The sequence below is a fragment of the Borostomias antarcticus genome (genome assembly GCF_949987555.1).
Source record: "Borostomias antarcticus genome assembly, chromosome: 20".
Lineage (NCBI taxonomy): Eukaryota > Metazoa > Chordata > Actinopteri > Stomiiformes > Stomiidae > Borostomias > Borostomias antarcticus.
The window spans coordinates 8,487,515-8,498,218 of NC_140253.1; the positions used below are offsets into that span (position 1 = coordinate 8,487,515).

The following is a 10,704-nucleotide window of genomic DNA, read 5'->3' on the forward strand; positions in this document are numbered from 1 at the left end:
TCACGTAAAAGGACTTTAAGTATTGCCTTTCAGTTTTGTTGTGCTCGTGCCATGACATAAAGTACGTTTAACTTAACTTGAATGGGTCTTTGGCGAAAGCGACGGCTGGAAAACCCTCTTTACCGCAATTACCCAAGTGAACGCGCAGCACAATTGCTGACTGATTTCCGGAGTGGAGGCTGGCTTGAACGCAATACAAGGGAACGGGGTAATTTCAAATGCGGAAGTTTGTCACTATAGTGAAAGTAACATGCCTACATCGGAGACGTGACTTGTTCCTAACAATCTTTAGCAAATGAAAAAACCAAAGGTAGGAATCGTTTTCATTATTTTTAATCAACTGGGTGTCAGCTGGCGTTTGGTAGACAGACCGATCCAAACCACACTGTTCGTAATAGGCTAGACTAGGCCTAGCCTACACCTTTACCTACCTTACCTGCATAGTGAACATTATGTTTAAATATGTTTTACTATTGGTCTCAATTTAGCACACCTATTTGCATAGGCGATTTTACCCTCTGAGAGTAGGGGGGGCAACATTTTGACGTGAGAAAAAAACAAAACAGTTCTGCCGTCTCGTCCCGTCTATTTACAAAGAATACCAGTTGTGAACAGTATGCTAATAAGAAATCCGTATGACAATTCAATATGTACAACGCATCAAACTTCATCTAGACACCACGAGCATGTCAATATGACTTTATGACCGAGCACTAGACCATACCCAACATCACAACATCAAACTGCAACTGCCTGCTGGTGCTAGCTTCCTCGCTGATGGTGATGTTGCTAGTGCTAGTGCTAGCTTCTTCATTAGCATTGCCAGATTTTATTTTATTTTATGAAGAAGTGGTAAATTGTTTTTATAGCTCTTTTTGCCATTGTGAGCAGGTTGGCTAGTTGTAGCTTGTTGAGCACTGAGCAGTACAGTCAGATCTCATTTTTTTCGACGGACGAGTTGTGCCATTAGTGGATTATGAATATATATATTTGTAAAGGTAGCCTAGTTTAAGCCATAAATACACTTTTAAAATTAATGATGATCTAACACAAACTGGTACAAACCACAATTATGTATTTAATAATTGTGTTAATTAGTAAAAAAAAAAAAAAATTTTTTTTTTTTTTTTTTTTTTTAAGAATCTGAGCAGAGTTGGGCTGTCCAATCAGGGGGGGCACTTGCCCCCCCTATAAAATCGCCAATGTCTATTTGATTGCTGTGTAATTAATTTATTTGACAGCCTAAATATTTTGAAAAGAATAGAAAATAATGGCAGTTTTTTTCAAAGGCTCTCATGTCATTTGATCCAGTGACCTCCATACCAGATATTACTAGATTGGACAAATAGGACACCTATTTGTATTAGATTTTAGTGCTTCTGAATATTTTAATGGAATATTCATATTTTTTCTCAATAGCTCCCATGTCATATGACCCAATGACTCCAAATCAGTAACGGATGTTATTACTAATTTAGAAAAATAGGTTACACTTTATTTTTATTAGATTGCAGTTCTTCTATTTTATTCATATTTTAATTGCATATTCCATTGTTTCTAGAAGCTATTGAAATTGAAAGTTAAAATTGAATTTCTTGAAAATATTCAAACATTGTTATGAATAAATCATTGGCTGTACAACAATTGTGTATACATGATGAATAGTTTTACCTCCGCCCCAGGGACTGCGCAGTGTGATAATATTTCACTTTTTCTTTACAGAGATTGTGTCACTTTGCAGAAGAGTAGGATGTAACATGGCTTGCACAAAACAATCAGCTAAAGAGTACATACAAAATGCCAGAACACACCTAGTGGGACGACTCAAGAATCTCTCTGTCATTGTGGAAAACCTGTATCAGCGAAGGGTTCTCAATGAAGAGCAGGTCAGTAAGATTCTGGCAGAATGTGACAACTTTGACAAAACCAGAAACATACTGGACTTGGTCATCTGCAAGGGGGAAGCTGCATGCTATGAGCTTCTGAAGATTATTGACGTCACACGGAAGAGGACCTTAGAGAGACCACTTGAGGGGACAGGCAGTGTGCAGTTTGACTTGCACTACTGGATCAGCTGCTTCTCATTCAAAGAAACAGACCCTGAGACCAAATATTCACTTGGCAAGTAATCCTGTAGGCTAATAGTGTTTGATAAGGGCAAAATAGACATGTTTACTGCATGCGGTATTTGTGATATGTGCATGTTTTGCATATTTTGAATAATCTTAACTGCCACATAATTGATAGTTGTAGAAGAAAATGTATTTATCAATATATAGGGCACTGATATGATACTGTATACTTTAATTATTATGATATTATTATGATTTATATAATGTATTGTTTTCTAATCTCATTTAATGTAGGCCAAAAACCCTGTCACAGATATCAGGCGCAGTTGAAATCAAAAGCTCAGAGGATCACAGAGGAAGCATGGAAACAAGTTGGTCGCCTGCTACCAAATGGAAACGGTGCAGCTCTGTCCTACACTCCTCTTGTATTAGACACACATGATAATTCAACTCTCTCTAAGATTAAGAACAAAAAATGCAAGAAAGCTCGTCCCAAAAAGATGAAAACCTACATCCCTGTTGACAAACAAGAAACATCTCCGAATGCTCTGCTAAGGAGTCCTGAGAACAAAATCCTCCTGGTTGGAAAACCTGGGATTGGAAAGACGACTGTCACACATCACATGTTGAATCTCTGGGTTGAGAAAGAACTGGACTACATGTTTTACTTTGACATGAGAGACATATCATGCATAACGTATCCCATGAATTTGGAAGGTCTTCTCTTTGACATGTACTGTGAGCCAGACGAAAGTAAGGAAGACGTGTTGAAGGATATTAAGGAGAACTCTGAAAACGTTGTCATCATTTTTGATGGAATCACAGACCTCTCCTCTCCCTCAGCAGTGAAGCAACTTGTGGAGAAGGACCTGCTCCCTGATGCCAAGATTGTGATCACATGCAGACCAGAAGTGGAATCAGAAAATTTCCTGTTAGATTGGTCTACGCTGAGAGTGGAGGTGAACGGCTTCAGTGACGAGTCCATCCGGGAGTACTTAACGAAGACGCTGAGTGCTGAGCCAGACTCCCTGAGCAGTGTTTTAACCAACTTGGAACTGTTCAGTCTCTGCCATGTCCCAATGTATGCATCGATGGTGGTTGCTTGCATTACTTTTCATCCTTCAACGAAGACTGAACATCCATGCACAATAACGGAAATGTATGTCCACATCCTTCGCAACTGCATTCAAAAGCACACTGACAAACCAAGTGGATACAACCGCCAACTTAATAACTGCATCAGTGAGAACAGTGAGAATATACTGTCTTTGGCAGACATTGCTTTTCAAGCCACAGAGAGCAAAATTGTGAACTTGAGAGCAGTAAGTTGTAAAGAGAGTGTTCAATTTGCTTTTTTGAGGACTGTTATGGAGCAGGTCTCACCTACTGAATGGGAAGCCCACTCTGCCTTTCTTCACTACACAATGCAGGAGTTCTTTGCAGCTCTGTATCTTTTGCAGAACCCAGACAGAATCACACGGGTCCTACGAGACTGCCTGACTGACGAAAAGAAACACATGAAACACCTTGTTCCTTTCCTGTGTGGACTTTTGAATGCAAAGAACTCAAATTTGGTGAAATGTCTGATTCCAGTTCACAAGGTCAAGATGACAACAGCTTGGTTCTTCAAGGAAATGGTGAACACATTCCTTCCTCCCCAAACAAACCAAGATGATGACAACTGTGAAGACCTGCAACCTCAGATGGATCTACAGTTTCTGTGCCAGTGCCTGTATGAATCCCAGTCCACTAAGGCCTGTCTGCTGCTTCTGGAAAGACTGGACTATCGACTTGACCTGAGCGGAGAGCATCTAGATCCTCACTGTTGTTGTGCCGTGTCCTACGTGATCAATCAGTCCAGAGAAAGAAAAGTAAGTCTGGACCTGGAGGACTGCTCTGTGTCAGACCAAGGCCTGGGGCTGCTGCTTGGCTGTCTGGAGGATGTCCAGTCTCTTGGGTGAGTCATTGTGTCATGGTTCTCCATTGAGTGAAACCATAAATTAAATGCATTATTATTATTATTTTTATTTATTTTATTTTTATTTATTTTATTTTACAAAAACTAATGTTGATGGTACATCGGTCGAACACGTTCACCTAATTAAATGCATTAGACCAAAAGAAGTCACTGACATACATTTATGTAATTATGTCAGTTTAACTTGAAATTCGGTATCTAATTATAGAGCTGACTCCTCAATGTTGTGTCACCTCTGGACAACTTCACTGCGCTGTGAGGGAGACTGTCTGTCTTCAGGTCTCTCTGTCTCCTCCCCCCTCAGCACCAGTAAAGCCCTGCTGCTCCAGCTGATCAAGGAGTGTTCCACAGGGGATTCAGCACCTCGCTATGCTGGGTCCCTCTGCCGAGCCCTGGGTGGGGAGCTGGACCTCAGTGAGACCAGATTGGACCAGGGGGACTGTAGATCTCTGGCCCTGGTTCTGGAACATTCTGAGGGGCTGTCAGAACTGGACCTGAGCCACTGCCAACTCACAGACCAGCACCTGGAGCTTCTGCTCACACACCTGCCCAAAGCACAAGTCCTGAAGTGAGTATGGTGTGTGTGTGTGTGTGTGTGTGTGTGTGTGTGTGTGTGTGTGTGTGTGGGGGGGGGGGTTGTTTTTTATGTTGTCTGGCAATTTGGAAAAGTCTGATGTCTCTCTCTCTCTCTCTCTCTCTCCCCTCTCTCTCCCTCCCCTCTCTCTCCCTCTGTATTGTAGCCTGAGTCACAATTACATCACTGATGCTCTGGGTGGCAGAATACTCCAGCTGGTCTCCATCAACACATCCATCAGTACTGTGAGGTGTGTGTGTGTCTGTACAGTATGCGCTCACATTTGTGTGTATGGGCCTCAGACATACATACAGTATCTAACGGTTGGTGTATAACATCTGAAGTGAGACATGTGTTGTATAACATTGAATACTGTGTCCCTCCCTCTCTACAGACTTTTCAACAACAGGATCCAGGACAGAGGGCTCTTCCTGACAGACAAGAGGTTTGAGATCTGATGAAACAACCACAAAAAAGTCAGACAGGAAAAATTTGTCATTGTCCATTTTCATACTTTTCATATGAGAGTACTTCCCGCGCAAGGGTTGTGATATATAAAAACAAACTTGGCGGGAGAATGTGCACACCTGGGGCCTCATTTCTAAAACAGTGTGGACTGATTAATGAAGGGGAAATTTTGCGCAGGTGTGCATGCGCAAGGCTTTATAAATCATATTTTTTTGCGGGGCGGCGCACAGCATTTCCGGGGTTGGATTTGCGCACGTACACTTTCAGTATGGATGCTACACACTGTTTTATAAATGAGACCCCTGGACTCACTGAACCCAGTATTTTAAAGAATCCGAAAGCAAAATATTTGTTTAATGTCAGCCATTAAACCTCTGGAACTTGTCCAGAAAGCTGCTGCTCGCCTGGTGTTCAACCACCCCAAATTCTCCCACACAACTTCCCTCCTCCGTTCCCTACACTGGCTCCCTGTAGCGGCTCGCATCCAGTTTAAAACTCTGGCGCTAACCTACAGGGCAATGAAAGGAACAGCCCCCTCCTACCTCCAGGCCATGGTCAAACCCTACATCCCCTCTCGACCACTACGCTCTGCTACCTCAGGGCGACTGGTTGCCCCGTCACTCCGAGGCTCCTGCGGTCGATCGACACGGTCACGGCTCTTCTCTGTCCTGTCCCCGCAGTGGTGGAATGAGCTGCCCACTGATGTCAGGACAGCAGAGTCGCTGCCCATCTTTCGTCGCAGGCTCAAAACTCATCTCTTCAAGAAGTACTACAACAATCCTCCCACCTAAGCACTTATTATATTATATTGCACTGTACTTTAGATTGTGATTCTTGCACTTTGCCTTCAGCACTAGATTATGCTCTTAGTCACTTGTTTGTTTTAGAAAGAAGATGCACTTGTGAGTTCTGGCAAGTAGTAGTACATTGGCTCTTCCTACGTTAAATGCAATTATTGTTAGTCGCTTTGGATAAAAGCGTCTGCTAAATGACTGTAATGTAATGTAATGTGATTTTAGAGTACGCGCCTTCCACCTGAAGGAGGTTGAGGTCTGCGTCAACCACGACCAGAGGATGGAGACCTCAGGTATGACCTCTAACCCCTAACCTCTACCGCTAGCAGAGACCCTAGAGTGAACTTGTACCTCTAACCTCTACCAGAGACCCTGGAGTGAACTTGTACCTCTAACCTTTACCAGAGAACCTTGGTATGACCCTCCCTCTAGACAAGTCCCTGGGGGCAGGAGTTAGAATTTATCGGCTACGATTGAACTGACCCTCTACGCCTCTGCTCGTCTTCCTCCTTCTCCCTCTCTCCGTCTGCTCCTCCTCCTTCTCCTCCCTTTCCCTCCTCCTCTTTCTACTTCAACTCTCCTTCCCTGCCTCCGCCTCCTCCTTTCCTCCAGGCCTCCCCCCTGTCCTGGTTCCCAGATACACAGAGATCCCCACAGAGCTCCCCCTGCTGGATGACTACACTCACTGCATCCCCGAGAACCCCAACTTCCCTGCAGGGATAGAGTCTCCCAACGGCTACATACCAGGTCAGTAGCACACATACACACACACACACACACACGCAATTCACACCCATACATGCATCTCACACACGCACACATATCTTTCATGTGTTGCTAACTGTTTGTAATAGTGCTTATACTATATGAACACAGGTACTGTAGGTGTAGTCTTAACTGTTACAGTGACGATATGAACACATAAGTGAAGAATGAAATAGAAAACAGAAAGTTTTCCAGCAGAGCTGTCACCCAGTGGTACACTCTCCCCTGTCAATCATGACCTGGGTAAGTGCCCACACTGGAACGAACACACACACACACACACACACACACACACCGTAGCGATCTCTGTACCTGCCGTAGCAGAACACCGTAGTCTCTCTCTATTCCACCCCCGCCTCTCCAGACCTCCAGCCGGTAGCGTACTCCGAGCCGGCCTTCTGGTGCTCCCTAATGTACTACGAGTTCAACCAGAGGGTGGGGGAGACCTTCCACGCCAGCCGGCCCTCCCTCACCGTGGACGGCTACACCAACCCCTCCGCGTCCGACCGCTTCTGCCTGGGTCTGCTCGCCAACATCAACCGCGAGGCCGTGGTGGAGATGACACGCAGGCACATAGGTAGGCTGGACGCACGCACACGCACGCTCTCGTTCAGACGGGCGCAAACGCAGGCGGACGTGCACACACGAGTACAGTGTACAGAGAAACACGTCGTCTCACCTGTGTGTGTGTGTGTGTGTGTGTGTGTGTGTGTGTGTGTGTGTGTATGTGTGTGTGTGTGTGTGTGTGTGTGTGTGTGTGTGTGTGTGTGAGAGCAGGCAGGGGCATGCTGCTGCACTACAACGGAACAGAGGTGTTTGCCGAATGCCTCAGTGACAGCGCCATCTTTGTCCAGAGCCCCAGCTGCAACCGGCGCCATGGATGGCACCCGGCAACGGTCTGCAAGATATCTCCAGGTGGGGGGGGGGGGGTGATGTTTGGTCAGCCAAAGGCTCTCTTGGATGTTAGCTGTGTTTTGAAATACTGCACATTACACTGATGACGGTGATAAGGATGATAGTTAGGGTGAGATAGCGGTGAGTTTATGATTGGTGGTGGTGATGATAGTGATGATGATGATGATGGTGGTGGTGATGATGGTGATAATGATGATGATGATGGTGGTGGCGATGATGGAGATAATGGTGATAGTGATGATGATGATGATAGTGATGATGGTGCTGATGATGCTGATGAAGGTAATGGTGATGGTGATAGTGATGATGGTGTTGATAATGATGATGATGATGATAATGATGGTGATAATGATGATGATGGTGGTGGTGAAGATGACGAGGCTGTGTTCTCTCTGCCAGGCTGTAATCTGAAGATCTTTAACAACCAGGAGTTTGCGGCCCTGCTGGCCCAGTCAGTCAACCAGGGCTTTGAGGCCGTCTACCAGCTGACCCGCATGTGCACCATCCGCATGAGCTTCGTCAAGGGCTGGGGCGGCGAGTTCAGGTGAGGCTGGGGCGTTAGAGGCTGGGGGGAGGGTACAGGTGAGGCTAGGGGGGACGAGTACAGGTGAGGCTAGGGGGGACGAGTACAGGTGAGGCTAGGGCGTTAGAGGCTGAGGGGACGAGTACAGGTGAGGCTAGGGGGGACGAGTACAGGTGAGGCTAGGGGGGACGAGTACAGGTGAGGCTAGGGGGGACGAGTACAGGTGAGGCTGGGGGGGACGAGTACAGGTGAGGCTAGGGGGGACGAGTACAGGTGAGGCTAGGGGGGACGAGTACAGGTGAGGCTAGGGGGGACGAGTACAGGTGAGGCTGGGGGGTTAGAGGCTGGGAGGATGAGTACATGTGAGGCTTGGGTGTTAGAGGCTGGGGGGGACGAGTACCTGTAGGTGGAAGGTTAGCTTGTAACAGGTGAAGATATAGGTGAGGTAGTAACAGGGTGTAGGTTAGGATGTTGGTGAGGTAGGAAGCTGAAGTAGTAGACTGAAGGTTTGTGTCAATGCCTTGGCCAGGTGTCTGAGCCTCTTGTCCCTCTCCTGTGGTCCTGTAGACGGCAGACAGTGACCCGCACCCCATGTTGGATCGAGCTGCACCTCAGTGGACCGCTCATGTGGCTGGACAAGGTTCTGACCCATATGGGCTCACCCTCAGTCGCCTGCTCCAGCAGGTCCTGATGACCACGACCTTCAACCGACCTTCAACCAACCTTCGACCGGCCTTTTGTCAACCGTCAACCAATTTTCACCCAACTGTAACCCCAATGCTCTGTCTAACCAACAGAAACAAAAGGACAGTGTATAACCTCCCTCTAAATTCTCTAATACTTGTGACCACACACACGTGAACATGGCCCTAGCTGTTCCCTGGGCTTCCAGATGGCTGGCTGTGATTGGTCAATTACCTGGATGTCTGTTACATGTGTAACTTTAGGGGAGAGTGGGGCATGTTGTGACTCTTTTTACTCTTTTACTCACGTGACTATTTCTCAGCAAGTATGTATGAGCGAGCAGATCTTAAGTTATATTCTCCCATAGTGTATTGCAAAAATAATGTTATTGCAAGATTTGTGGGAGAAAATGTAAGTATTTTTTTATGTATTTTAAATGGTGCTGGACAAGTGTAGCCCTGTAAAGCCAAACTTTAACCCTTAGCCTGCCTATTTGGAGAGATCATTTGGCAATGGAGATTGTTGATTGACTCATTTGATTTCAACATTACAACCGTACATTTGAAGTCTTTAACTCAGACAAAGCCATCAGTAGCCTACCATGTCTTGCAGCCTAAGCCACAGCTGTAATGGTTGAAGGTGTTTTTTTGGCACCCAGTCATTCAAAGATGATACTTTCGCCCCACCAGAGGGTGCTATAAGCACACTAACTAGGTATCCCTCCTCATCATGTCAGATGTCTAATGCTGGAGTGAGGCTAGTGACACAGAGGCCAGTCATTGGGAGGGTCCATAGGTCTTTAGTGTCTAGGAGCTTTGCAGGCATGTAACACACACACACACACAGGCTGAGTGTTTCCACCTAGACTACAGTTCTGATTTAAAAGTAGACCAAAAATGTAGTCAATAGCCTATACAAACATCTTTATTTATCATGCAGCGAGACACAGCACAAGGTGTAGGGAGGTGGCGAGGCCAAAACACACACAGACACACACGTGACAGGAGCATCCACCAATGAAATTCTTCTCCTGCTCTTAACCCATCACGTCGTTCTTCCCCCAAGGGCAGCCGGGAGCAGCCGGAAGGCAGCGTGCATGAGCCGCGCCCGGGGACCAATCCCAGTGCTCCTGTCCGCCTTCGTCAGGGACGGACAGCGTTAGAGATCTGCTCGTCTGCATGTTTTTCATATTGGGGTCTTTATGGGGGAAACCCTTACGAACACGGGGAGAACATGCAACCTCCACACAGAAAGGCCCATGACCTTCTTGCTGTAAGGTGATGACGTAACACACCAAGCCACCGTGCCACCCATGAGCAATTTAAGGTTCAGTGTCTCGCTCAAGGACACTTTGGCCAGGAGCTGGGATCAAAACGTGGACCTTCCGATCCCCGATCTACCTCCCGAGCTACGTGACCTAGTCAACACAACCATGATTAGCCTTAAACCGAGATATTTAAATTAAAACTACATTTATTTTGACAGAAACATACGATGTGAATGCAATGCACCACCCATGATGTGTAAACTTGTTGCCAGCAGGCAAATAATGCAGATGGATAACATGTTTAATAAATAAATAAATCATTCTAAAAGGTGTGATAACCTCTCTGTGTTGGGTGATGTTGTGAGGTGGTTTAACACAGGATTCAGATTCGATTCGAGATTTGATTCCACCTTCACTGAACCTACAATATTGTTTTGATACTATCAGAATCAGAATGTGTTTAATTGCCATGCAGATTCCTAATAGGTTATGTTGAAAAACTGTATGGGAATAAAACATTCTGTTTCTGAAATGAAAATATTTGAGGATCATCAATCGATGTGAAACAACGACCTCTACTGGTTGCTCGGACCAACTGACCAGTTAACCCTACGTCAGTGTACTGGCGTCATGATCTTCAGCAGTAAGTGCAATGGTAGGCTAC

At 45.7% G+C, this 10,704-nt stretch overlaps 1 protein-coding gene across 3 annotated transcripts; it reads left to right on the plus strand.

Annotated features, from left to right (window-relative positions):
- Positions 1 to 132: 132 nt before the first annotated feature.
- LOC311322489 (mothers against decapentaplegic homolog 2-like) lies at positions 133 to 10,314 on the plus strand. Of its 3 annotated transcripts, none has more exons than XM_084454559.1 (13): positions 133 to 310; positions 1,723 to 2,121; positions 2,367 to 4,029; positions 4,355 to 4,618; positions 4,791 to 4,874; positions 5,019 to 5,069; positions 6,112 to 6,179; positions 6,499 to 6,633; positions 6,847 to 6,894; positions 7,016 to 7,228; positions 7,429 to 7,566; positions 7,966 to 8,110; positions 8,657 to 10,314. In XM_084454559.1, exons 2-13 carry the CDS (start codon positions 1,758 to 1,760, stop codon positions 8,778 to 8,780), a joined length of 3,297 nt encoding a protein of 1,098 aa, XP_084310685.1. In that variant the 5' UTR covers positions 133 to 310; positions 1,723 to 1,757; the 3' UTR covers positions 8,781 to 10,314. The 3 variants fall into 3 exon arrangements, with proteins under 3 accessions (XP_084310685.1, XP_084310686.1, XP_084310687.1); XM_084454560.1 differs by having other exon boundaries at positions 6,850 to 6,894; XM_084454561.1 differs by lacking the exons at positions 133 to 310; positions 1,723 to 2,121; positions 2,367 to 4,029; ... (1 more) ...; positions 4,791 to 4,874; positions 5,019 to 5,069 and adding an exon at positions 5,401 to 5,858.
- The last annotated feature ends 390 nt before the right edge of the window (positions 10,315 to 10,704 follow it).